Source organism: Dunckerocampus dactyliophorus, chromosome 11 (genome assembly GCF_027744805.1).
Source record: "Dunckerocampus dactyliophorus isolate RoL2022-P2 chromosome 11, RoL_Ddac_1.1, whole genome shotgun sequence".
Lineage (NCBI taxonomy): Eukaryota > Metazoa > Chordata > Actinopteri > Syngnathiformes > Syngnathidae > Dunckerocampus > Dunckerocampus dactyliophorus.
In genome coordinates, this window is record NC_072829.1 from 16,048,835 (window position 1) to 16,076,825 (window position 27,991).

General features: G+C 40.6%; 3 protein-coding genes across 7 annotated transcripts; all 3 read left to right on the plus strand.

The window, feature by feature from the left end:
* The first annotated feature begins 2,044 nt into the window (after positions 1-2,044).
* LOC129190327 (fibroblast growth factor 4-like) lies at positions 2,045-4,563 on the plus strand. Its single transcript, XM_054792920.1, has 6 exons — positions 2,045-2,051; positions 2,135-2,365; positions 2,623-2,665; positions 2,830-3,041; positions 3,432-3,535; positions 4,387-4,563. Exons 1-6 carry the CDS (start codon positions 2,045-2,047, stop codon positions 4,561-4,563), a joined length of 774 nt encoding a protein of 257 aa, XP_054648895.1.
* Positions 4,564-5,257: 694 nt separating this feature from the next.
* slbp (stem-loop binding protein) lies at positions 5,258-13,703 on the plus strand. 4 transcript variants are annotated; one of them, XM_054792048.1, is made up of 8 exons: positions 5,258-5,393; positions 6,196-6,309; positions 10,173-10,277; positions 10,512-10,577; positions 10,747-10,869; positions 12,165-12,311; positions 12,394-12,502; positions 13,023-13,700. In XM_054792048.1, exons 1-8 carry the CDS (start codon positions 5,341-5,343, stop codon positions 13,092-13,094), a joined length of 789 nt encoding a protein of 262 aa, XP_054648023.1. In that variant the 5' UTR covers positions 5,258-5,340; the 3' UTR covers positions 13,095-13,700. The 4 variants fall into 4 exon arrangements, with proteins under 4 accessions (XP_054648023.1, XP_054648021.1, XP_054648022.1 ...); XM_054792046.1 differs by having other exon boundaries at positions 10,506-10,577; positions 13,023-13,697; XM_054792047.1 differs by lacking the exons at positions 5,258-5,393; positions 6,196-6,309 and adding an exon at positions 7,681-8,253 and having other exon boundaries at positions 13,023-13,703.
* Positions 13,704-14,203: 500 nt separating this feature from the next.
* On the plus strand, positions 14,204-27,981 carry immt (inner membrane protein, mitochondrial (mitofilin)). 2 transcript variants are annotated; one of them, XM_054792709.1, is made up of 14 exons: positions 14,204-14,464; positions 14,832-14,890; positions 14,960-15,149; positions 15,317-15,461; positions 17,427-17,519; positions 17,638-17,781; positions 17,856-17,989; positions 19,020-19,123; positions 19,351-19,486; positions 21,488-21,617; positions 24,734-24,957; positions 25,019-25,150; positions 25,960-26,089; positions 27,169-27,981. In XM_054792709.1, the coding sequence occupies exons 1-14, from the start codon at positions 14,423-14,425 to the stop codon at positions 27,774-27,776; spliced, it is 2,271 nt and encodes a 756-aa protein (XP_054648684.1). In that variant the 5' UTR covers positions 14,204-14,422; the 3' UTR covers positions 27,777-27,981. The 2 variants fall into 2 exon arrangements, with proteins under 2 accessions (XP_054648684.1, XP_054648685.1); XM_054792710.1 differs by lacking the exons at positions 14,204-14,464; positions 14,832-14,890; positions 14,960-15,149; ... (5 more) ...; positions 19,351-19,486; positions 21,488-21,617 and adding an exon at positions 21,654-23,266.
* Positions 27,982-27,991: the final 10 nt, after the last annotated feature.

Sequence of the window (27,991 nt, forward strand, 5' to 3'; positions counted from 1 at the left end):
CATCTGGCATTTCCTGTTCTTCACTCTTGTGCAGTCAGCAATTAACATGATTCATAAGTCTGCGTCCTAACCAGGAAGACACCAGATAATTCCTCATGGTTTCCCCGTGTTGACCTTAATTCCGGTGTATAACTCGCACCGGTGTATAAGCCGCACGTGTTCATGCCATAAAATGACATTTTGTGGAGCTCACAAGTCCATGAGGAGCAGGCATGTCTTTGTTTGACAGAAGCCAATGATGATTTATGAAAAACCTCATGAAGAGCTGTCTGATGGTTTCATCTTACAAACAACTTTAAACTCATCACACAGCAACTTAACACTCAAAAGGTACCTAGGAAATATACATTACATGTGCCAATACAAGTTTAAAATAGCAAACAGAATGTCACAAGTGGGAGAAGCCACTTGTAAAAGGGGCGGATCCCAACGCTGGGAAGCAGACCAAAGATAAATACAAAAGGTATTTAATAACACAAAGTGTCCCAAGCGGGGTAAAGTACAACACAAGCAAAAGTCACAAACCAAAAGTAGAAACACAAAACGCTGTCAGCAGAAGGCTGACAGGAAATAACTAGAATACAACTGAGAAATACTACAGGCAAACCTGAGCTGGAACAACAACTAGTGTAGCAGGAAATAGTTCTGAGCCGAGGGTACAAGGGTGAGCCAGAAAGCGGGGAACAGGTAAGGCGCTGGACGAAGCGGTACAGGTAGCAAGGAGTACAATCTGGCACTGGCTCCTAGTTGCCGCTGGGTATAATAAGGGTGTCTGATGAGATTGCCTGCAGGTGTGTGCTGGGGACTCCACCCACACCGGCTGAAGCTGCACAGAGAGCAAACACAGCAGGCGGCAGCAGAGCGACAAACACCATCGTAACACAGCAGCTATTTTAAAATCTGCCCATACTGCATTACTGCCAGAAGAGCAGTTCATTGTAGGACAAGCAACATAGACGGATGGCGCAGCAATGCTGCCTCTGTCCACCAGAGGGAGCCAGAGGAGCACAGAGCCCAGAAGGAGACTGATGTCATTGCAGCGCCCCAATGAATGCGTTCCTCAGACGCAATGCCTTATGGGAAAACTTTCAAAGGTTGGCTTTTTTTTTCATTTTAAGCTTGTATTGGTAGATGTTTGCACATTTCTGAGGTATACTTTTGGAGTGTTAAGTTGCTGTGTGATGATTTTTTTTCTGTTATGTTGTTATACTGTTATATATAATGACCTCCTGCATTTCCCAATGTATTGACATGCTCGTTGCGATATACTTATAGCTTGTGATTGGCTTCTGCCAAAGAAAGAGCTACTGATTCCTCACTGACTAGCAAGCGGCACTGTATTTAGACCATCAGTAGTAGTTCTGAAGTAAAGGAGACCTCCCAAGATTAAAATTTAGCCATCACTGTTTATACAGCAGGTTAAGAAAAAAGTAGCGGCTAAAACACCAGAATTTATGGTCTTCTTTTCTATTTTGTACCGCTACTTTGTTGTTCCCTTGTTCACTTGCTACTGGCTTCCATGCTAAGTCTTGTTTTTGTATATTTAGTCTTGCCTTGTTTCTCCGGCAGTCCGTTTCTACTTTTATGAATGCTTTAAGTTTATTATAATTGTTTGTTCTAGAATGTAGCTGCAGTTGAGTCTATAAAAGTGTTTTAGTACAACATTCTCGACTGTCGTGTGTGCATCAGGGTGGAAAAACAGTTGAGTCAAATTTAGGATTTCGAAAGAATTTAGAAAGGGAGAAAGAAATGCAGTCAGATACAAACGCTGCATAAATATGTACAGATTGTAACAATAAGAAATAAAGGGCAGCGTTCATGTGAATGCTTGTCTCGGAATTTATCCTTGTACACATTTATTGATTTTTTTTTTTTAAGATGGGCCAAATGTGAGGGAGCAGCGTGAACACAGCCTTCATTTGAGCCGCTCCACATGTGGTATGACACAAAGAAAATGTGTGTCACAGCACGGTGCATAAAGTGTGGACACAAGCACAAATACATATTTATTTTCACCATTATACATTATACATTAACATCGTACATGTCGGGTTTTGACATCCTTGTTTGTTGGAAGCTTCCAGAAATGGCAGTCTGCTCACAGTTGTCCTCCTGTGACTCTTGTGGCTCCAAGGACGAGCGCTAAAGCTCCTGGCCGTGCTCTATGCCAGCCCCAAGACCCAGTTACATTTGACTCATGTTCAGATCCACTCCAAGGTGCAGTACCCACCTCCTCCGGCGCTATGCCAGTCTGAGGTCTGGTTGTCTCCGCGCAGGCTTGAGGTTGGCTCACGTCCTGTTCAAGGAGCACACCAGTCTGCGACTGGAACCGCTCCACCCTTCTGTGCCTACGAGATATTTGGAGGTGCTCCTCGACTGCAAAAGTGGCCAATGCATATTCATTTTCACACCTGCAGCAGAAGCGGCCATCCCGCAACAGTTATCACGTCTGTCTACAGAAGCCAACGTAAAGGCACCCCCAATGGTGCACAACAGGGAAAGGAAATACAAGACCTGTTGACGTCAGGTGACAATGGGCACGGTGGAGCTTCAAATACTGCATTTTATTATGCACTTTATGTCCTGAAATGTTGAATGTCGACCTGTGCGTCTTTGTGTCAGGATGTGAATCCCAGTTAGTGACTCACAGCCAGGACCACAGGTGGTAAGTGATGTCATATGCAGCACATATAAGCCCACTTAGTGTCCACTACACAACAAGAAGACATCTGATTGGACAATGAGGAAGAAGAGTTGTGTTGTTGACCAGAGGAAAGCCAGGTTGAAGCTGCTCATGCATGTGTTCCTTGTGTGTACGTTTCTTGTCAGCGGCATCCAGACACAAAGCCCACACGCTACCACCTCAACCGTCTGGACCAGCGGACCGTCCTGGGACAAGAGGGACAACACCTCTGGAGATGCAGTACATCTGATGGGCGTCAGGAGAGTCCGGAGGCTATACTGTAACGTGGGCATCGGCTTCCACCTCCAACTTTTACCAAACGGAAAGATCTCAGGTGTGCATGAAGACAACAGTTACAGTAAGTAATAAATTAGCAATACCTCGTAATATACATTATATAACTTATGTTTTCACACAGTAACTTTCAAATGTTCATTCTGATATAAATTATTGACCTTTATATTCACAAAAGTCTGTCTTTTAACTACAGGGGTAACTTGATTTACCACACTACCCAATACAATAAAACTGCACATTTCGGAGTGACCTTTTATTGTGGCCAGCCTAAGGCACACCTGTGCAACAACTCACGCTGTCTAACCAGCATCTTGATATGCCAATCCTGTGAGCTGGATGAATGATGAATTATGAATGCTCACTCACACAGACAGAGACACATTCGTCTACAATGTTTTTTTTGTGTACAGACAACAAGTTTTGTTGAGTGTAAATGTGTTTGTTTGGAAAGCCCTTCTTGAAATGTGGTCGTCGGAGAGAGGAGTGCTGACTCTGTTTGGGGTGAGAAGCGGCCTCTTTGTTGCCATGACAGAGAACGGAAAACTCTACGGCTCGGTAACAACCAATCATTCATCAATTGTGTTGATGATTGCAGAGATCAGTTGATATTGTATGTGATGTAACATCATTTACACAAGTAGAAGATGATATTGTATGTGGTGTATCATCATGTATACAAGGTGTATCATCATGTAGGCCTATACGAGGTGATGTTGATGTGACATGAGAAATATCACCTAGGTTCCCAAAGTGGGGTACGCGTACCCCCAGGGAATAAAACTTAAAAACAATTACCGCCTAACACTCACAATTACGAGTTGGAGTTGATACCGTATGTGATGCATCATCATGTATACAAGTTGAAGTTGATATTGTATGTGATGTATCATCGTGTATACAAGTTGAAGTTGATATTGTATGTGATGTATCATCATGTACAGTCATGGAAAAAATGATTAGGCCACCCTTGTTTCTTCAGTGTATTGATCTATTTTAATGCCTGGTACAACCAAAGGTACTTTTGTTTGGACAAATATAATGATGATAACAAATATAGCTCATAAGAGTTTAATTTAAAAGCTGATATCTAGCAACTTCCATGGTTTTCTTCATAATAACCAAAATCACTTAAGTTCTTACATATACTGTAGCCATAGCATTGTACTGCCAAAAGATTTAACTCTTCTGAGCTATTTTTGTTGTTATTGTTATATTTGTCCAAACAAAGGTACCTTTAGTTGTATCGGGCATTAAAATGAACAAAAAACTGAAGAAACAAGGATGGTCTAATCATTTTTTCCGTGACTGTATACAAGTTGAAGTTGATATCGTATGTGATTTAAAATAGCAATGACTGTTGTGTTGTGAGCTATTTATTGCGTTTTCTGACCATGTGTCCTCTTCAGGGTCACTGCAGTGACGAGTGTAAGTTCAAGGAGATCCTGCTGTCCAACAACTATAACGCGTATGAATCGGCATCACACCCTGGCATGTTCATTGGCCTCAGCAGGACTGGTAAAACCAAGCGAGGCAACCAGGTCACAAGCACCATGGCCATGACACACTTCCTCCCTCGGATATGATACACAATAATTTGTCTTCATTGTCACCCTTTCCAACAAATACAGCTACTGCACAAAATTGATTTGTTTGAATGGCATGTTTCTGCACACATGGCAATTCCCTGTAAAAATATAGACAAACAAAAGTAGATCAGCAAATCATATATTCCCTAGTTTCATGTCAAAATACATGAATGTCAATGTCATAGAATTGTGCAATTATTCCATCAAAGACAAAACAGTAACAAACCAACAATATCATATTGCAATGTACCCAATGTCTATAGAGGGCAAGGTACATAAACACAAGATGAAGTACGGTACGCCTGCTAGAACTTGTGATGTTAGCAAGTGATTTGCTGAAAGTGATATTTTTCTGTGCTTTCCTTGTTCAGTAAAAATACTTTGTTAAAAATGATACCAACCACTTGAAGTTTTGTTGTTTAATAACATTTTCTTTTATGAACACATACTGCATGTCAAGTGTAAACATGTGAATTTGTAGTTCATACTGAAAGCTAAATGTGATTTCAAATGTGTAATGAGAATAAAAACCTAGAAAAAAGTAAAACTGTAAGTGTATAAGTGACTGATAACAACATTTGCAGTATCGCCCACTCCCATTTTATTGGTTATCCATGCACATGCGCGTTAACCTTCGAAAGGGCTATGACGTATATAGCCGCCCTTTCCGGTCACATGACGCTAGGATAGTTCGGTTGCGCGTTGCACTGTTGGCGGGTGTTTGTTGACTGCTCTTTCTGGAAGACACAACTTGATTTGAGCCTTAACAACAACATGTCTGACTGGATCAAACACGCAAAACATGACGACAGCGGACCAGCAAACAGGTAACATCGCTTTCTAGACTTTTGTAGAATAAAAATAGGATAATATTGCTGGCTATGAACTACAAGTCAGACTTATCACACCAACGTTTTAAACATTTAAGGAGCTAAAGTCACACACTAGTTGTGTACTTGCATCTTCTAATGTTTGTGCTATGCTAACGCGACGTAAACGATGGCGGCTAAAATAAGCCCAGGTTTCAGAAGATAAAAAACCCCATCATTTGGTGGACCAGCAACCGGAAGTGTAAAGCGAATGGCGGGAGAAAGCAAGTTGAACAAAAGATTTTGTCCTGTTGCCACAGATCAACATTTAGATATTTCACATGTTTGTTTTTCTACTAAACGAAAGTGAAATAAATAGTCATGTTATATAATCAAGTATTCATGTCACTGCCGACACGATGTTTTTACTCTGATGTACATTGAAAAACGTCATCTTCAATACATATTCCAATTGGGAATCAATACTGTAATTACTGCATTTCACACTTTAAAAAATGTACTTGGAATATCTTTTTCATTGATATTAATTGGAAATATAACAATCCTTTTTAATTTTCTATTCCCTCCATTAGTATTGCACATAGTTAATCCTTTGTTGTCATCAAATACATTTTTTAGTAAACGTTTACCATGTGAAGTGAATTGATATTTGTAGTTACAAAAATTGATAATAATTGATAATAATCTCTTAATAGTCAAATAATATAGCTGCAAAGTGAAGGGCAATTACATTAGGACCATTCTGTACTGTGTGGAAGCTTGAAATATATGACAATATATGACAAACGTCCTTGTGTAGGACTCCTGGCTCATCACGCTGGTCCCACTGCCGGAAGAGAGGGATTGATGGAAACTTGCGGGCCAGGAAAGACAATGTTCAAGGTGAAGAGGACACTGACAACAGAAATGCCAGGTAAGATTGTGTACTGTATTTTGTACTCTGTTGTACTGTGCTTTCCCCAGCGGTAGCAAGTGTCCTGCTATATACAGGTGGTCCTCGGGTTACATACGGGTTTAGTTCCTCGACTGTGATTTAAGTGGGAACTCATACTAATATGATAACTAAATGAACTCCTCAGTCACTCACACTGTACATAGAACACACAAAGGCTATATATAAAATACAGTTACAAAAGAACAATTCCTTACTTTTATCCCTCTGTTTGGTTGTCTTGCACACTGGAAGGGGCTTTGCAAGGGAGGTAGAGCTTATTGGGAGGAGGACGAGTCAATAATGAAACCACAACAGCAATCCCTCGCGCTTCAAATTTTGTGACTGAATAATACATTTAATTTGTAAGCACCTTTCTAAAAACCCAAGGACAGTGGAGGAGGTCAGTCAAGTACGGAGGGCTGAAGTCGTGTATAGCCTTGAAGGTGTGTAAGAGGAGTTTGTACTCTACTCTATTCTCTGCTGGACCAGGAGCCAGTGAAGTTGCTGTAGGATGGGGGTGATTTGATGAAATGAGGCGGTTCTGGTTAAAATATGGGCAGCAGAGTTCTGGACCAGTTAAAGTTTATGGAGGGACTTCTGGGGGAGACCAAAAAAGAAGTGAGTTGCAGTAGTCAATGCGAGACGTAACCAGGCTATGGATTAGGATGGAGGCAGCATGGACAGTGAGGGAAGGGCGGAGACAATTCATGTTGCGGAGGTGAAAGTAATGAGATCGAGTGATGTTGTACTGTAGATGTGGCATTTGTATGACAGTTCACTACCCTCAATGACACCCAGACTCTTTACGTGAGGGGAGGAGGAAACGGAGGAGGTGATGGGGAAACTGTTGACTTTGGGAAGTGATGATTTTGTTCCAATTCAAAGGAATTCGGTTTTGTCACTGTTGAGTTTGAGGAAGCTTGTGGTGAACCAGGATTTGATTTCAGGTAAATAGAAGGTGAGAGAGGGAGTATAGAGTTTGGTTTAGTGGAGAGGTTAGTGCTGCGTGTCATCAGCAAAACAGTGGAACTGGATATTGAACCTGCGGAAGATATTGCCAAGGGGAGGAGGTAGATGACGAAGACTCACTCTTTTCACTTCACTAGAGACTTCACTCTCACATTTTTAAAAATATATACATTAATCGAATCATTAGTTATATGGCACAATAATGCTTGTGCATCATCAAAAGCAATAAACTTGAATTTCTCATGAGTATTTAACATTGTAATTAGAATGTCAAGAGCTTTGTAATAATTGTAATAGCTTTATTAATGTAAGTTATTTTTGACACCCTTATTTTATTACCAGTATTAGACAGGATGTGCATCGCTCTTATTTTGAAGGCCGGAAGTTTGATGAAAATGTGTTTTGAGTATGGCTAAGTGAGATAGCTATCGAGTGCCTCTTGAAGCCGCGGCTGACGTCACTATTTCACACACAACCTGCACGAAGTCAGCGGCCAACTTAAAACGCTGGGTTACATCAACAAGCACTAAAGCACAACTCTCACAGCCTGAGTGGCATGCACGCGCACACAGCGGCATTAGCCTGCTCCGCTAAACCAAGCTAACCCAGCTAGCTTATACTGGCTATTGTACATTTTTTCGCCGACTGAGCCGGTGTTTCCGGTTGCAGCCTCGACGTGTTAGTTCAGAGGACTGGCTAGTGTTTGTGAGGACATGCCGCTGTGAATGAGCGGTTCGCTGGGGAACTATTTCCACGCACCCTAACCTTGCGAGCTCACCGCACAATGAGAGAGCAGTCGGGACACAGTGAGGGGGAACTACCGCTGTTGCTACGGAGCCGGATATCCAACTGCCAAGGTGGAATTAACAGCGACGGAGACGAATATCCAACGTCTAAAATGAAACTAACTTCACCAACGTGCAGAGTGATCCCTCTTGTCATCCAGCCTGTGCGGTAAAGAGAGGGGCGAGAGGAAAACAAACACACATTCCCATGCCAATTTATCGAGGCCATCAAAATGACCGACTTCGTTTTTTTTATCGTTCCATTAATCAATTTATCGATTGTGACAGGCCTAAATACAGCCTACTATTAGTCAATACATATGTATAGTGAAGCAAATGTTATGTATTTTGTGCCTATATTAAGCATTTTCAGGCATAACAATGGCAAAATTAATAAAAAATATGAAGTGAAGGCATTTAGAAGATTAATTCTAAGACGTGATGATATGTAGTATTCTACACTGGTAAATAGGTGTAAGCAATGTTACACTTATGAGACAACAGCTACCACAGGAAGTAAAAAAAAAAAAAAAAAGAACACAGAACGCTCTCAATGCTACCATCCCTAGTTATTAGGGCTGCAGCTTTTCAGTATTTTAGTAATAGAGTATTCCACTGAAAATTATTTTAATTAATTGGATAAAACCTATTTTTGCTTGTTTAAAGAGCAATTATAAGTACATAAGAAAATAATACATTTCACTTAATGAGCAACCAATCGGTTTCATATTTTAGATAATTAACAGTTTTATTTCTTAAATTGACTGTGTATAGGAACAAACTGTATTTATCCACCATGCTCAGTGGGCATATGTCTTGGACTATCATGTTTAAAATGCTCTTTGTTATCTCAGATGCTTTCTTGGGGCTATTGATGCTTTGTAGATACTGTACATGTATCCATCTGAGACTGTAACGATTTACTGGAAAAGGAGAGAAATAATTAATTGACATTAGTAAGACTAAATTCCTTCAGTATGTCAGTGGCTATGCATTTATGAACCCTAAACTTAGGTCAGATGACTAGAAATAGGAAAAATATATATATTTCCATGTTCTTGACTCTTAGCGCCATCTTTTTGCAGATGATATAAACCCTGTATGAAGTCACATTGCCATTGTAGTAAAGCAGCCACACATTCAACATCCTAGCTAAGAGAATGCTAGCCCTCGACACGGCTAACGTTATGTTGTTAATGTACATTAACGTTCACCTCATTCATTTGTGCTGCGTTAAGTGACTTTATCTCGGGTGTACCGCTCCAGAGATGACGCAACATCAAAGATGTGCTATTGTGGTATGCAAGTGTGACATTACGACGGGTACACATCACGGTGTCAAACTTGCTGTTTAGCCTGAAATGCTCCCACATTTCCACATTTTTTTTGTCGCTTTGTTTTCTCTCGTGTCTTTAATCTTCCCAGTCCTTCAACTAATCAGCTGCTGCTTCTGCGTGAGCGATGTAAGCGTGTTACGATTCCTTGAGGCAGAAAAAAAACCTGGTACTCTAATTACTTGAGGAATCGTTTCGCCCCTACTAATTATTACTGCCTATATCACAGGAGCAGATCCTTTCACATGATCAAAGATATCTTTGTCTTTATCCTTCATGATGGTTGCCATGTGTGAGCGCCATTGGAGCAGGCACGCAACCAATGTTGATTTCTCCATATTTTCACTATGTTACATTTCACTTCATTTTTTTTCTTTGAGGCATTGCAATCAGAGTCTGCCTCACTGCCGTGGGAGACATCATGAAGGCATCATATTATAGTTAATGGAAAAAAAGAAAAGTGACGTTTCCTTCCTTGCAACTACGCGTATTCATCCCCTTATGCATGCTTCGCTATGTGTCCGTAACAATGTGTAACGCCGTAAACTGAGGACACCTGTACAATATACAGCTATATTTTAGCATGTTGCCACATTGACTGGATTTGTAGGACTGATCCTGTCCATAAACTCAGTTGTGGGTCACTCTTTAGTGTAAAGTAAAAGTCAGAGTGAAGTTAAGAGGGTCCTGGTACCGGAATCAATTCAAGGTGACTCTGCCTGAAATGAGGCTATGATATGTTTTTCTTGTCTAGCTTCACCACTCCAGAGAGCAGAGGTCCCGTTTCTCGATGTGCCGACTGGGGCAGTCAGGTGGAGGATGATGAGATGAGGAGAGATGTTCACAGAGACATGCAACGGTAACAATCTTGTTTTTAGTGCCATTTTTTCCTGAGTGCTGTGTGTTGACATAACAGCTTTCTGTGTGGCAGCTGGAGTTCTGTATCACATACAAAATGACTACGCAGCAACACTCTTGTGTTGGATGGAGCTAAATCTTTCATTGGATCATATTCTCGAGTGAAAATACATGAATACAATGAAATGGACTCATTTGCATTTATTTCTAACCCAGTGTTGACGTTCAGTTATAGGAGGAGGATACTTGCTGCAGATGTCACTCAGAGAGAGAGAAAAACATCTTCTGGCTCTTCTGGCAGGTGTGCTATCTCTCCAAGCCCCACACGTCTTTTGCCCCCTCCCCCCCTCCCCCCTCCCCCCCTCCCCCCTCCCCCCCTCCCCCCTCCCCAAAGCTGTGAAGTGATTGTGATGTCATGACCATCTTAAAAGCAACATCATCACTGCTTGTTTTTGATGACAAATCTGCAGCTGTGACTCCAAAGAAGGCGACAATGTGGAGATGGATGAGTCTGTGTTGCTGCGGCGACAGAAACAGATCAACTACGGCAAGAACACACTGGCCTATGACCGATACGTCAAAGAAGTTCCTAAGTAGGTCCAAAGACACACCCCAACCCAAAACTAATATATACTGCTCATAATAACTAGTACTCAGTAATATACCACGATTAATAGCTCATATACTACTCAGTAGAACTTACTTTATATATAGACGGATATAGATTGACTCAAATAACAATACCAAGGTGGCGTTCGTGTTGATCGCTGCCACATCGCGTCTTTGACGATAGAAATATTCATTTATCCCTTTCATTCATCATCCATGTATCTATACATATTTAGAACCGTTTTCCGCATGCTATATATAAACTTCTGTAATATAGCCAACTCATAATAAGTAGTACTCATAACTGAGTAATATACTGTACACTACTCCCAATAAGAAGTAGTGAGTATCAGTACTGAGTAATAAGTGTAATCTTGGTTAGTGCCATTAATTTGTTCCAGAAGGTCCAACTCTAACCGAAATGGACGTTAACTGAATCTTTTTTTTTTTTTCAAAGAATGTCAACAATGTCAACCCAATTAATCCATTCCATCAAGCAATGTTAACACAAAAATGATTTGATAGTTTTGCAATTATACTTTTACATACATAGAACAATTTGAAATGCACATAAATGACGAATGAACCGGATGAATTAACATTTAAGGTTACCTTTACGTTCATTGAAGACGTGATTCTTGATGCGACTGAAAACAGGAAGTTTGTGGTGGTTGATCTCGCTGCCACATCGTGTCTTCGGGAACTGTCACGTCAGCAATGAAGTTAAAAGTAACCTTAAATGTTAATTTATTGCTGTCATTCGTCATTTATATGCATTTAAAATTGTTTTATGAATGTAAAACAATAAAAACTTGTTTTCTCTTAACATTTTTGAGATTCAACTGCTGATGACATCATAGATGGGTAATGTAACTTCCGGTTCCGGTTGCCATTTTGTTTAGCTAGCTACAAGGAAGGATGTTTTGTTATTTTAAAAAAAATGCACTAAGAACTCAGTTGGACTTATGCAGTGTATTCACAACGCAACAACACGCGCGCCATATTGTATGCTAACCAGAGGATGCATGCAAACCGAGGAAAAATTGTGGCGTAAATTTTTGACGTTGACCGATAAAATATTCTAACCGAGGTTCCACTGCAATGAGTACTTAGTAATGTAGTAACAATGCAGTGAGTAATAGCGTAATAGTAATATAGTAGTAATCGGTACTCATATAAGTAATATAGATTATAGTTTGTTTTGCAGGCACGTGACAGGAAGGTAATATAGTAGTAGTGAGTACTATGGGAAGCTAAAAGATGAATGTGTATTTTGCAGACACATGCGACAGGCAGGTGTTCATCCAAGGACTCCTAATAAGTTTCGTAAGTATAGTCGGCGTTCGTGGGATCAGCAGATCAAACTGTGGAGGGTGAAACTGCACGCTTGGGACCCGCCGACAGAGGGCGACAAAGACAATTCTGTGTAAGCAAAGTTTATATTTTCTGTGTGTGCTACAGTACACTGCAGTATCGGTATCTTCATGTGCTTTGCTGTGCTCCTGCAGTGAACAGCTGGATCTGGACGATGTGATGGACATTGAGCTGGACTTCCCAATCTTATCCGATTCTGGGAATGGCACATGCTCGCTCGCCACACACAGTCTTGCACTGGAGGTGAGCTTCACTTCCAAGTTCAAACACATGTAGAAGAATATATTCTGGTGATGCTCCAATCAGGTTTTTATGCTGCCGATTTTGATACGATCATCCATGGGTGAGATCAGCCGATACGATCACATGGACTAACTGTACGTTTTTCGATTGATTTATGATGAGTGCTACTGGCCAGGGCTGCCATTGGACAATTCCAAGGGCCCCTGACAAATCAGGATCGTTTTTTGTGATCACCTTTGACAGGCATTTGTTGGCATATTTTGATGACACGTTTTTTACGACAATCGGCCAATACTAACCGGTGGCCGATCGATCGGAGCATCCCTAATATATTCATTCATACTTTTACTATCTTTGACAATCATACAGAAAAAGTAAAATAGTGTTTTTGTGACTACACAGACAAAAATCTTGAGGGATATTTCCATTCCCATCTCATGTTTCCTTTGATGTTATGTTCCTGTATGTTTTTGTTCATTCATCATGCAGTGTATATTGATAAATGTTTCTTGTGCTACAGGATGACGACTGTGCAGGAACCCCTGTCAAAATGCAGAAGACGCAATCAACAACAGAGCTCAACATGGCGTAGCATGCCGCCTATTCAACAGTGTTTTACCTTCACACATTACTATGTAGTTCTTCAAACTAATGACATATTCTCAGGGATTGTTTCTTTACAGTCTTATAGCAGGTTATCGGTTCAAGTATTAATAGAGACACACAGCAGAGATAGAAATAGCAGAAAATGGCAAATTTACGAAAAAAATTGTTTTCTTTTAATGCTTCATTGTAAGATTGAATTTCAGTGTACAATTTTAAAAGCTGAAGGGTGTTGGGCTTTTTTTTTACACTGGTTGTGTTTTTTAATAGAAATGTATTGTTTTGCTTCATGGTGAAGACGTTGAAATAAAAAAAATGTGTATGTCTATTTTCTGAAACATGAATAGTGCTGCAGAACGGAAACGAGTCACTGGGTGAAAACGAAGTAATACATAAGGCGCACCTAAACGTGGCGCTGTAAACACAGACTAAGTAGTGTAACACCAAAATCATGGAAGAATACGCATGCGCACAAGGTCTGTCGTATTCCGCTTGTCTCGAATAATAGCAAACACGGTGAGGCTGTAGTTCAGTTTTACTCTGTTAAGATCTGGAACAATCTTCCAGAAGATGTGACACAAATCTCAACATAGACAATGTTCAGATCCAGGCTGAATAAAGTTTTATTTAGCCTCATTGTTACTTGTAAGAGTTATGGAATGAATCATGTTTTAGAATGATTTTAACAATCTCTGCATTCTGTCTTGTAAAGCACTTTGAATTACCTTGTGTATGAATTGTGCTCTATAAATAAACGTTGCCCTGCCTTTTTGGCAGCAGCACGCAATCGCTCACTTCTGGTCAGGTGACGGGGGCGACGTAATCATTTTCAGAAAGCTGTTAGCTTGTCCATCTTAACGCCTACGACAAGACAGAGTTGTCAACATTTCCCACGCTGGAAGCAGTTTTCAAGAAAATATTGTTTTACGCCACTCAGAACGCCATTGCCACGTGGAAGGCTAAAAGATAAAATAGAGTTGCGACCTGAAAACGAACTAATGTTCAAATCATTAATGTTCTCCTAATGGCATTTCCCGACTACAGCATCCTAAATTAGAATCCAAAAAGTCAGTAAGTAAGGAAATATGCAATGCATCACTTTATAAAGCAAGGACTGAAGAAAATAGCTATACAGGTATTATTGAATTTTGGCTTGTATTCCTCGACACGCATGGTGGCGCTAAACGCCATTTTTGTTCGCTCAAGGACATAATCCTGACGAATAAGACGTAACACCCTCAGCAGGCAAAAGAGTAGGAGGACTCAGGACTCATCTTAGATTCACTTGTATTTAAGGACTAAAAGGGATTGGGGACCATGCTGAGGGCTTGTCTCAGAGGTGCAAAGTTTACGCTCCAGGTAAGACCGCACTTGACATTGTCTACTTCTCGAACAGCCCATGTTAGCATTAGCATGCTAGTTGTCATTCAGTGACCCACAGCCGGACTCATGCTCCCGCAACGGATTTATAATAACACGGTTTTCTCATCACCCCCGCTTGAAAATGCCGTTACCATGACACATAAAATGATAAGGGTTAAGATTTACTTATTCGAATTGTTATTTTCCGAACCGTGACGTCACAGCCAATGATTCCAAGTCCAACGTACGAGCCACTGACGTCAACTCCTCCTTCCACGGTTACCAAGTGTGTTTAAAACCGCTCTTTATGTGTACAGTTCTTACGCTTTAATCATGTCATTTGTGTTTTGACATTTTTTTTTAGAAGAACAATGGGAAAATCACGCTGCAGCACTGCAGACACTACACAGGTGGAGAAAGCAGGTAAGATTGTGCAGTGATGATGATTGTGATGCTGCTGCATTGTTAGAAACTTCCGGTCTTGTCCTGCAGTGGTGCTGCCAAGGTAATGACAGTGGGCTTGGTGACAGTCGGTGGTGGCATTGGAGGAACCATACTCTGCGCCAAATGGGACCACAAGTTCAGATCAGCAGTGGAGAGAAATGTTCCCTATTCAGATTGGCTTTTGGGTCTTGCTTTGGGACCCGCTCCCCAAGAAACTGCGCTTCCTTTCAAGAAACAGGTCAGGACACATTCAGAGAATTATTGAAGGAAATAATCGAATGGCAACATCCTTATTGTTATTTAGCATCTGCAACATGAGGTATGCATTTGCAATGAAATGTCAATCTGCAATGCATCATACTGATTATTTCTGTAGATGATGTGCCATTTTTTCCTGTCGTGTAGACTGAGTCGGCCCAGCCTCCGTCGATGATGGAAAGAACAATGAAAGTCTCAAAAACCAAGCCGGACAAGAAAGTGAAAGAGTCGTCAGAGAGTCCAATGAAAGAAGCCAGTCCTCCATCAGTACAGCATACACAGAGCCTAGAGGGTAAGTGTTGTCATCACAAATACAACACTTCAAAGTTTTCCACTTTTGTTAAAGCTGCTGTATATCACTGGCACAAACATTTTTTTCAACCAAAAAATTGTACCACCACCCCTGGCTATCAAGGCATAAGCAATTACTTACCAATGGTGGTTTATGTCAAATACAACTTTAGTTGTGAAGCGCTTTTCATACATATAAAATGCAACACAAGAATGTCCATTTGTCACAATTATGAGTTAAATTGCATAATATCCGTGGCACGTTCATATACACAAAAGCAGTCTCAGACAAGCCACCAACAATTTACAGTCATGATGTTTTATGATAGGCTAAAGAGTAATCCCTCGCCACTTCGAATTTCACGATTTCACTCTATCACCTTTTTTCAGAAATATAATTAATAAATCATATTTTAAATTAAGTTATTATTAAATAATATTTAATTTAAAAGATCATGCTGTTTCGTGTTTGAATACGGCCTATGAATAGTTTTTTTTTTTTTTAAGGCATGTTTAAGCAAATGTTACATATTTTTTGCTTAGTTGAGAATTTTCAAGCATAAAAATGGCAAGATTACCTTAAATACAAGGCATTTAAAGACGTTGGATGATATGTAGTATTCTACACTGGTCACTAGATCTCAGCGATGTTACATTTATGAGACAATAGCTGCCAGAGTAAATGCTGTACAGCACAGGAAGTAAAAACAAAAAAAACAAGGAATTCTCCCAATGCTAACATGTGTGAGACTATCTTACTTTATATCGTCTTATATGTCTCACTCTCGCTTATGTCTACAGTACTATACTGAATAATACAAATGCAAAGCTGACTGTAGGGGTGTTATTTCATGTCTAGAGAGCTGTAGTGTTAAACCGTAAACCGGTCATAAACAGGTTTTCTATGCTCCAACTAAGAATATACAGTATTTTAATTATTATAAATAATCTGGGGCCGCACGATGGTCTAGTGGTTAGCATATTGGCCACACTGTCACAGCCTGGAGATCGGGAAGACCTGGGTTCGATTCTCCCTTGGGCATTTCTGTGTGGAGTTTGCATGTTCTCCCCGTGCGTGGGTTTTCTGTCTTAATTGGCGACTCTAAATTGTCCATACAGCACGGACTCTAAATTGTCCATAGGTTGAATGTGAGTGTGTCTATATGTGCCCTGCGACCAGTCCAGGGTGCTCCTGTCACCCAAAGTCAGCTGGGATCGGCTCCAGCATGCCCCCGTGACCCGAATGAGGAGAAGCGGCATAGAAAATGGATGGATGGATAAATAAGGAATCTTATTTCACAGAAATTCACTCATCACGGTCGGGTCTGGAAGCAACATTCAATTATAGCTAACATTACGTAGTAGCTAAACTTTGTCAAATTGCGGTCATTAGCTGACAAACAGGCATAGCTAACACTCGTTTGTTTGTGTGTGTGTGTGTGTGTGTGTGTGTGTTACGTGGGGCGCACGTACTCAAAGCAGGAAGAGGGCACGAAATGTTTCACAGTTAATGCCTTTTCCACGTGGCGTTGGATTGTCACATGGATTAAAGACTAGAAATCCTATGTATTTCTACCATGTTCAAGTGTAAACTGTGTTGTTTTCACGCAATCACAGACATCTCTGAGGGTAAGCTGATCCCGTAGTGCTGTACTTTTTAATGTGAGTAGTGCTTGTTGTACTAGTAGCTTATTTCAGGAATGTAATATTTCAAATACAAACAAAACAGACGGTAAAAGGTGTCCCCTTAGAGTTGCTTACTGTTGAAATTGTATTTCTTCTACACGTTTTTGTTGGCATTACAACCTCATTAGCACTGACACCTTTTAAACTTCTAAACTGTTCCTCACTAGCATTTTCATCTCGTTGTATTTGGAATAGTAGCAGTGGTAGTAGGAATTAGTTGTGCTTTCCCATCCTCATAAATGTGATTTTCATGCATTCAGATGTTTTGTATTTTGCCCAGAGGCCTCGGCGGAGGCGACACATATCATTTCAGCCATCAGTGAAGTTCCATCAGTCCCTGCTCCTTGCGACACTGAGGTGCCACTAGTCAAAGGTAGAACCTCTACACCATAAATACTACATAGTACATTCTGATACACCCTGTCTAAATATCAGCATTATCCATTGCCATATGGAGCCACCATCATTCGGTGTTGATGTGTCTATCTTAGAGGAGTGCAAGGAGTGTCATGCGCATGAGCAGAGTCCAGAAACAGAGTCTCTAGCAGCAGTAGAAGCACTCAAAGAACGTCCTGTAGAAGAGGTGACAGCTCGACTGGCTCAACAAGACCAAGAAGAACAGGACATCCTTGCATGTAAACCAGCAGTGTAATGCAGATTTATTTTTTAGGACTGCTACAATACATGACATGTGTTTTGTGTTTTTCAGTGGTGTCGGCTAATCTGGATGACTCACTGGCCAGCTCAGCTAAAGCTACACTGCAGGCCATTGGCGCTCAGGAGGCCGCCCTTCAGGCCATTATGCGACACACACAAAAACTGAAGGAAGCCATGGAAGCAGAGGTACGCCATCTAGCATCTACTTCTCCTGTGTGTTTATAATCAGGATCAACTTGCTGTGTAAAACCAGATACGGAGAGAAATGCATTATGTCACAACAGTGAGTACACCCCTCACATTTGTGCAACTATGTAATAATATATGTTCAAGGTACAACGCTGAAGAAATGATACTGGGATCAATTCTAAAATAGCCAGGGTACAGCTGGAGTACACCCTTATGTTAAACTGTAATAATTGGGCCCAATCAGCCATTTCCCTTCCCTGGTGTCATGTGACTTGATGGTGTCACAAGGTGTAAATGGGTAAAGTGTGTTAAATTTGTGTTATCGCTCTCTAATGCTCTCATCCTGGTCACTGGAAGTTCAACATGGCACTTCATGGCAAAGAACTCTGAGGATGTGAAGTAAAAGAATTGTAGCTGTTCATAATTATGTTGTAGGCAAACTTTTTCCGCAGAGAGACCCATACTAAAAAAATAAAAAGATGCAGGGGCCATTTGGATATTTTACATTTTAGAAACCAACTCATGTAGATATGCTAAGAAGTGGTATATAATCAAGAAAAAACAGCCTGCATCTCAGCTTTGTGTTACAGCTGACAAAGTGAATTTTTACAATGAACTTTTTCTCCTTACATGACCCAATTTTTTTTCTTGTTTTTGTTAAGTATTGCAGATGAACAACATGTGTGCTGTCTATTTACTGTACAAAGCTTTCTTCAAGGGTGGCACAATCTCTCACCTTTAAGTGTCCAAGTTTGATGCTGTTGAAGTGCTCTTGGGCCAGATGATGAAGCCCTTGGTGGTGGTGGTGGTGGTGATGAGTAGCTTCTCTGTGTTGTTAAGAACCATTGGTTGCCCTAAACGGATATACACTCAACGCCTCCTTCTCTTGTTGGGTTGCTGCTGATGCATCATCAGTGTTAACTTTCCTTCATCATTGATCAGTGCTTTCCTAGGCATACATGACACAGTTCCTGACTGTATGTTCTTTCTTCTTGTGCTGATTAAAAACAAATGTTCTTCAATCCAGGTTCCACCTCAGGAGAAGTCATCCCAGTGGAAGGATCTGGAGGCTAGTCTTGCCAATAGAACATCTGCTGAAGAAGATGCCAGGACTGCTCTGCTTAAAGCCAAGTAAGAGGATGTTATTGTAAATACTTAAAATAAGATTGTTGTGGTATATTTATGGATTTTTTTTTTTCCTGGAAGCGACTTTCTTCAGGGCCAGACATTGTTCTTGTGGACTTTTGTTAACTAATGATTGATGTATCACTATGTAGTTATAACAAACAAGTAATATGTAGTTGAACTTATGTAAATTGTTGATAGTGATGCACAATTTCATGTGTCTCTCACCATAGTGAGTCTTTGGACAGTCTCAAGTCTGTCATTGTCAAATCCAAAGAGAAGAATGTCCCTGCTGTGCGCCCACTCGTCTTAGCGGCAGAGGAGAATCTCCACAAGATGGCAGTGGACTTGGATAAAGTGATCAGTAGGGTAAGCTTAATAAAAAAGACTTTGCAACATGCAGTCTGTCCCAGACCATTCCAGCTCCCAGCCAAGTGTGAAGGGTCAACCTAAATCCTATATACGCTGTTAAAGTATACAGAACACACAGACTTCATACGCTAAGGGGCCTGTTCTCCCGTTTGCACGTCTTCCGCTTGCTACGTTTTTGCTGACACATTGTGGCTTCCTGATATAACACTCCCATTTATCCTGGCTCTGGAGTGTCAATATACTTCTCCAATGGTTGGGTGTTGGGAATCGCACCTGTGTCGTGTGCATTTGTACCATTACATGTATGACAAAATCAATATTTCCATTGCATGAACTTTTGCTCTGTTTTGATTCAGTTATTTTTGTTCCGGTCGACCTGTTTGCACTATCACACAGTTGGCATCTTTTGAATAGCGTGAGTGTTCAACACCCTTTATTGAAGAAAAAAGGACAGATGCATTTTGGATAGACAGCCCTCTGTCAGTGGTGACTAGAGGCTTCGATAATAAAATAGAAAGAGAACTTGTTTCTGTGGACAATATTCATTGATTAGAAAAAAATGCCAAAACATACACCATCAGGGTAGAAATATGAAGTGTAACCACTTACAGTGGAACCGAAATGTATGAAAACCGTAGCCATAAGTAATAATTTAATTCCAATTAATCCCTTCCAGACACCCACAAATATGAACAAAAAATACATCTCATAGAGAATAAGTATAGTTTTGCATGCAGAAAACCATGTGAAATAATTGTAAATGATGGATGGAACTTATTGTTCCCGCACATTCTGGTGAGATCAAATTCAATCGCGTTCTCTCCCTCGTTTGTCACAGTTAATCAGTTCCAGACTCAGCCGTGATAAGTGAATTTGTGCAAAGTAGGATACCTTGTGTATAAATCAAATATTTTCTTAAAGCATAGAAAACCTGATTATGACCTTCAAAATACTGTTTTACCATTATTACCACCTTTAGACATGAAATCACACCTTTACACTCCTATTATCCAATATATTAGACATAATAACAGATAAAAAACAAGACATAAATACATGACATAATATAGACTCACACATTAGCATTGGGAGAGTTCAGTGTTCCTTTTTTACTTTTGGTTTCAGTGCAGTACTGTACGATGGCTATTGTCTCATCAATGTAACATTACTGACACCTAGTGACCAGTGTAGAATCCTACATATCACAACATCTTTGAATGCGTCCACTGAATGCCTTATATTTGGCCATTTTTATTCTTAAAAATGCTTAATATAGGCAAAAAATGCATATAATTTGCTTAAATATGCCGTAGTCAACCACGATGCGGCAACAATTTATTAAGTTATGTTTTTGAACAACCGTGGTAGAACAAAGTTGCGAAATTCTAATCACGGAGTGGTGACTGTACTTTCTTTGGCCCCATGGCGAGTTACTTAGCGACCTTATTTAGTTGAACTCAATGGAAAAATGCACGGACAGTGAGTCAGCAACACATAGGGTGCTTTGTTTATGTGCAATGTTGTACAAAACCCCAATGTTAGCGAAAAATTTCATTGACAACCGAATCATACGAAAACTGGTGGGTACGAAAACGAGGCTGGACTGTATTAAAATGGGAGGGCCCATTTAAGGCGTTTTAAAAGATGATGCCCCAAGAAGCCATCATCTTCATAAAAGAAGAATAATGTTTTCTGTTACCTTTTTTTCTTTCACCCTGCCAAGCTGACGACAATACGCTTTTATTTATTTATTTATTTGTATTATTTATTTGTATTAATGTCTCTTCTGTTGTTGTTGTTGCTTAATTTATTGGTATATATGTTTCTTATGTTCTTGTTCTTTCTTGTGTTTTCTTTCTTTTCTTGGGAGAATGAACAGAATAAGAATTTCATTGCATAGTATAACTGCCTGTTTTACTATGCATATGAGAATAAAACTCTTGAATCTTGAATCTTGAATACGTCTAGTCATAATGTCATATTGTGTGTGTTGTGTAGGTGCAGTCTGCAGAGATGGAAGCTAAGATTGTGTCTCAGTACAGTGAACTGGTTCAGGAAGCCAAGCTACAGTTCCAGAGAGAAGTGAGCAGCCTTACTCCAGAGATTCAAGCCAACTGGAAGGGACTCAGTAAGACCACACTTTCACACCTTAACTTCATCTAGCCATCATGTTGGTTAGTATATACTTAGTTGTACCACCATGTGTTTGAGTGTACAGACTGGGACATCACTCATGGATGATTAAATAGTGTAATGCTGGCAGGGAACCAAGCAGCTTAGTGAAAAAAGAGTAAACAACAATATTTAGAGCATAGAAACCTGGCAGACTCTCCTTACTGGCACAACACGCATGGGTGTCCAAGGTGTGGCGCAGGGGCTATATGTGGAACGTGGCTCAGTGTAGAAATAAAATAAACCAAAGCACAGCAAAAGTTGAAAAATAGAGCAGAAAGGCATAATATAACTAGAAAAAGCTAAAATATTGATGATGATAATAACTAATGAAAACACAAACATTTTTAAAAACACTTTATAAATTGATGTATGTTTTTTTTCCAACTATAAAAGGACAGTTGGACAGCCCTGATGTAAATAGACAAGAAATACAGTGAATTGTGCTATTATATATTATCATAACAGTGGTTTATTTGGTCTAAAAAATGTTGACATTTTTTTCATTGTACTTGAAAAAAAAAAGTATATTAAAATCTCATCTCGTCTTGTAAAGGGACCCAATCTCGTGCATCGTCTAGTCTCTTGAGGTAGGTGTCTCGTGACACCCCTATTAATTAATATTAGGGCTTTCAAATGATAAAAAATTTGAATCAGATTAACCAGTTTTTAAATTAATTAATCATGATTAATCACCATTGGCAGTTATGAAATATGCCAATTTTTACTGTATTTAATTAGCAGAAAGATAAATGACAAGACAGGATTATACTGTATTTGTATGTATTAACAGCTTCAAAGCTGTCAATCAAGCTAAAAGATACCACACAAGTCTATAAATCTATTGGTCTAACACTGGTCTTGTTTAATAGTAGCAGAACATTTGAATCACACCTTAAACATTAAACACAAATGGGAGAGTTTTCCCACAAATTAAAAAAGTTGTTGTTTTTTTTATAGCTAAGGCTACATATTGGAGCTGCCACCACTGCTGCTGTGTTTTTAGTTTTGACTTTGGAAAAGTTAACACTAGGTGTAGTGTTCATTTCTATGTTGCGATGTGAAATCAGTGCGCCCAGAAAGGACGTTCCAGTAACAGCGACCGAAATTAACCTGACGCAAGACGCTAAATGCGTGCAAAAACTGTCATAATCGTGCAGATTTTCCATCTAAGACGAATTATTTTGCGTTTCATCGGGTCAGTTTGGTCACGGGAATAAGGGCGCAATATAATTTGCGAAAACCAAATTGCGCTGGGAAGCACGGTATTACGGCCATGGTGCGTATGAAAGTAGATCTCCGATTGGTCGTGAGACATATTCCCATCCAATCACGATCTGTGTTGCAGCAGATCGTCATTTGCTGTTGGAAACAAATATGGTGGTCCTGCTGCTGTTTTAGCTGGCGATCTGCAGACTGAACACGATGATTATTAAGTATTTTGCCAAGGCGGACTCATGTCACTCGGAGCGGCACAACAAGAACAACCCTCCGAAAAAACAAAAAACAACGGCCGATGACTTGGATAAGCCCGCGGTTTCTCAGTTGGCCTCAACCTTAGCAAGCCCCTCCACAGGCGCCAATGACAGTTCCTGGACGCCGACGGTGAGTGATAGACGACAGCTGCCACCGAGACCTGGTGCATCTCATGTCGCCATAACCAGCTCGTTAAAAACAGTTCGGAAGTGGATGAAAGAATTGAACACGGACATTGGTTATAAAGTCAAGGACGACGATTGTGTTTACGAAATTTGGTGTGAGGTGTGCCGTGTGTCGGCGCTTGTGACTGGTAGCAACAGGGTGAAAAAGGAGGCAATACAGCAACACGTTAAATCAACACTCCACCAACGGTCGTTAGCAACCAGGCACGCAAAATATTTGGAAGCAAACAAGAAACCAACTCCAATTGAAGACGGCTTTAAAAGGGCTGATGAAAAAACATTGGAAAAAATGGACAAATTATTCTTGACAGCATATTACACGAATACAACATACCATGATTGATTACCAGGGGATTCGATCACAGGCAATAGGTGTACAGTATACATCAATGATCATGACATGCATGATTTTTTTTGCCTGAAAATTGCTTCTTAGATGAGCAATTTGCTTGTAAAGTTAAAATCTACAAGCAACAAATTGCTTCCACTGGATTTAGGCAATTTCTACCCCTGAGTAATGCTTAAAATAACCAAATACGGTAAAATACTGTAATCATTACATGTTATCATGAATGTACCTGTTACTAGATATACACAGCATGTATATTAAACCTTGTTGGAGGTTTTTGGAGGTGTTTTAATAGCGGGCTTTGTAGGCGGAATAGGTGTGTCCCGTTATGTGTAGTTAACGAACTGTCTCTTTTAGCTGTTTTCATATCTTTAGAACGCACAGAAAAGAGAAAGACGTCTGTTCATGTTTTGGATAAGGATTGTGGATGATGGCCAAGTTTATTTATTTATTTTTTAAAGTGCGGTTTTCCTTTTGAGGTGACCACTGTGCTTTGTCTCTTTTGCTATTCACTTTTGGCATTGTCATTTTGGACATAGCATTGGGAAAGAAGGAAAAAAAGGACTTCTCTGAGTTTTTTTTTTTTTTTAGCGTTGTTTGGACACTATTGCAAAGCTCCATTATGCTCATGTATTGAAGCTGAAGATTTGAAGACATGTACAGTCAGTCTCCTACTAACTACTCTCTGGTAAATCCACTTGGATGTGTACACGCCATGTCAACATGTGTGTATCACTTCCTGTCCACATGTCTGGAAAACATTTATAGCAACACACATGAGCGCAAGTCTTATTTATGTCTTAAATGGTTTATTTTCTTTTATTATGTCTACTATATTGGGTAATACGAGTGTAAATATGACTATAGGGGTCTTATTTCATGTCTAGAGGTCTCTAATAAGTTTTTTGTGCTCTAACTACGAAAATATTTGATTTACAAATAAGGAATCCTATTTTGCAGAAATTCACTTATTACGGTCGGGTGTGAACAATTAACTGAGATAAACGAGAGATTACTGTAGGGTGAAACAGCCATGTCCAGTGAGTGTCTTTTGTGTGTTAGCTGGAAAGCTGTCAACTGATGACCTGAATGCGCTGATCGCCCATGCACACCGTCGCATTGACCAGCTCAACCGAGAGCTGGCTGAGCAGAGAGTGAGGGAGCAGATCCACATTGATGCGGCTTTGGAGCAACAGAAGATGGAGCACCTGAAAGCCCATGAAGAAAGCATCAATACGTCCCTACAGCATATCAAGGAGGAGGCCAGGCTGGAAAAGGAGAGGAAGGTAGCGTGCTGAGAGTCGTTCTTAACCTACATGCCATAAAAGCTGATGTTTGCTTGTGCAGCTGGCTGAATTGAGGGAAGTGATGGAGGCAGAGATGAGGACTCAACTTCGGCGTCAGGCAGCTGCTCACACAGACCACGTCCAAGATGTTCTCAAAGTGCAGGAGCAGGAACTGAAAGCTGAAGCTGAGCAGGTCATTTAGCTACACATCACCCCTGCATGCATTGACCCACAAGTGTACATCTTTTGTACACATTTGGGAACAGTGAGTGATCATGTTCCTTTTTTCCATTCATTTCATTTCATTCATCATTTCATTCATTTCTCCAGTACCTTCTTCCTGCTCCATTTTTGTATGCCCCACCATTCTGTGTCCATATAATATATTCCCTCTCTGAAACATGAACTTCAGGCCTCACATCCAGATAGCACATGACAATATGTGTGTTTTCTTTTTGCCAAAGCGCTAGGGGGCAATGTTTTCCTGAAAGCGAGTAACCACAACTCTCATTGACGATCTATTTACCTATACTACCTCTGGTAATGGTAAACAGTGGTGACTGAAGCCATCTCCAGGTGGTTGTTATTGATGGAACTCACCTTTTTGAAACCACACTTATTGAAACATTAATTCACTTCACTTTTAATGGAAGCGCCTCAATTTGCTCCATTGTTCGTTTTGTCTTTTTGGCTCTATTGTGGGAGGGAAACAATGGAAGAAGTGTGCTAACAGCATCGTTGTTGATGTGATGTTATAATTTTTTGGAGGTGCACATCAGGCTCCATCGCAGGGTTTGGAGCTGGGGGAGCGAGCCGGCATGACTTATGACACCGCTGTGATGCTCGAACATAATGAGGCCTTTAGGTTTGTGGTCCAGGTGTCATGGAGAGTTGTGGGAGCTGCAGTGTGACTTGATTTAGCTCATGCGGCTTCTTGGGTCTCTCCTGTCAGGTCAGCCTGTCCACAAACATGTCTTCTAAAGTCTCCTGTGCTGTCTTTAGGTCCTAAGCAGTAAGCTGTTGGAACAAGAGACTCGCTATCGTCAACTGAGCCAGGAGCAGCTGGATAACTTCACTTTGGATATGAACACTGCCTATGCAAGACTCAAGGGAATGGAGGAGGCCATCGACAGTAAGAAGCTAAACACTCATTTACACACTACGTGCTGGAAAGAAAATACATTCTTACCTCAATCTTAAATCTGAACATTCCCAAGGTTATATTATTAGGAATTCAACCAAAATGAAAAGTGAAAGGAAGACTATTCCTCAAAAGTCACACAGTAACGTCAAGGTCAAACCGATTAGTGTTAAATTAATTCATATTATATATTATATATTGTTTGTATATTTAATGATGATTCATAATAATAAATGAATTGCTTAAGTAATTAATCAAATACATTAGATATGTATGGGAAAGCATCTTGGCTACAAAGTCAGGAGAACAGGAAGATGTGGGTTCGAATCTCCGCTTGGGCATCTCTGTGTGGAGTTTGCATGTTCTCCTCGTGTGTGTGTGGGTTTTCTTTGGGCACTGCGGTTTCCCACATTCCAAAAACTGGAGACTCTAAATTGTCCATAGGTGTGAGTGTGAATGGTTGTTTGTCTTTACGTCTACTGTATACTGTATGTGTCCTGTTTGCGACCAGTCCAGGGTGTACCCTGCCTCTCCCCTGAAGTCAGCTGGGATAGGCTCCAGCATACCCCCGCGACACGAGTGAGGACAAGTGGCATAGAAAATTGATGGATGGATGTTTGTTGCAGTAAACAATGTGGGCCTTTTGAAATATTTTATTTTGATAAGCACCACTGTAGTCCTGCAATATTATACTATACATCATCAATTGTAGAATCTCCAGCATTCCTATTTGCAGTCATTGTTTCCTGCTACTTGTTTGCTCCTGGTAACCTCATCAAAACAAAACAGAAGATTTTGCACCATTATTTACTCAACAAAAATATAAACACACCTTGGGGTTTTTGCTCCCATTTTTTATGAGCTGCACTGAGATGTAAAATGTTTTTTATGTATGCAAAAGTCTTATTTCTCTCAAATACTGTTGACAAATCTGTCTATGCATATCTTTCTTAGTGAGTAAGTTTTTTTTGCTGAGGTAGTCCATCCACAACACAAGTGATTCTTCCTACTTGCTAGCTGGTTATTTGTTAGTTTTGTCTCATTAAAGATGATGTTTGATGTGTGTGCAGGTCACGTGGTTGCAGAGGAGGAGGCCCGTAAAGCCCACCAGCTGTGGCTCAGCGTGGAGGCTCTCAACTACACCTTGAAGACGGCAGATGCTGCCTCCCCCACAAAGCCACTAGAGGGCGCCGCTCAGGCGGTGCGAGACAGTTGCCATGACAACACCTTCGCCTTGGCTCTGGCTTCAGCGATTCCCCAAGAATCTCTGGAGCGTGGCGTCTACAGCGAGGCCTCTCTTCGTGCACGGTTCTATGGTCTGCGCTCGCTGGTTCGCAGGGTTGCCCTGATCGACGAATCTCACAACTCTTTGTACCAGTACTTCCTGTCCTACCTGCAAGCTGCAATGCTGTTTGAGGATAAGCAGGAAGTACCCCCTAACCAGCTAAACAGTGAGGATTTAGACCCGTTCAAGCTGCTGTCGTATGCCAGCTATTGCCTGGAGCATGGCGATCTGGAGTTGGCAGCTAAACTGCTCAACCAGCTGACAGGAGAGGCCAGAAGAGTGGTGGAGGACTGGCTTCATGAAGCCAGACTCACCCTGGAAACCAGACAGGCGGTCAATTTGTTGTCTGCTTATGCTAACGCTGTAGGCCTAGGAACCACACAGGCTCCATAGGCTCCACTTCTGACCCTAGAAAATTCAGTATCGTACATTTGCTTTTCCACACCGAGTTAATTGCAGAGATTTTCAATCATGGATGCTCAACCACTTATTTATTTGTTCTCTGCTCAAGTGTCATTCACTCTAACCTTGTTTAAAGAATAGATCTTTTCTCAATAATGCACATCACAATAAATCATTAGAAAGTGGAAATTGTTCCCTTTTTTTGT

Bases quoted from the DNA above. Each gene is read 5' to 3' on its own strand.
- LOC129190327 (XM_054792920.1), top strand. The intron at 2,366-2,622 runs GTGCTCCTCGAC...TCTTTGTGTCAG, and splicing joins TGCCTACGAGATATTTGGAG to GATGTGAATCCCAGTTAGTG. The intron at 3,042-3,431 runs GTAAGTAATAAA...TTGTTTGGAAAG, and splicing joins GCATGAAGACAACAGTTACA to CCCTTCTTGAAATGTGGTCG.
- slbp (XM_054792045.1), top strand. From the start codon at position 8,084: ATGAGAGAGCAGTCGGGACACAGTGAGGGGGAACTACCGCTGTTGCTA. The intron at 8,254-10,172 runs GTAAAGAGAGGG...TTTCTTGTCTAG, and splicing joins CTTGTCATCCAGCCTGTGCG to CTTCACCACTCCAGAGAGCA. The intron at 10,278-10,505 runs GTAACAATCTTG...GTTGACGTTCAG, and splicing joins GTTCACAGAGACATGCAACG to TTATAGGAGGAGGATACTTG.
- immt (XM_054792709.1), top strand. From the start codon at position 14,423: ATGCTGAGGGCTTGTCTCAGAGGTGCAAAGTTTACGCTCCAG. The intron at 15,150-15,316 runs GTCAGGACACAT...CCTGTCGTGTAG, and splicing joins CGCTTCCTTTCAAGAAACAG to ACTGAGTCGGCCCAGCCTCC. The intron at 17,520-17,637 runs GTAGAACCTCTA...TGTCTATCTTAG, and splicing joins TGAGGTGCCACTAGTCAAAG to AGGAGTGCAAGGAGTGTCAT.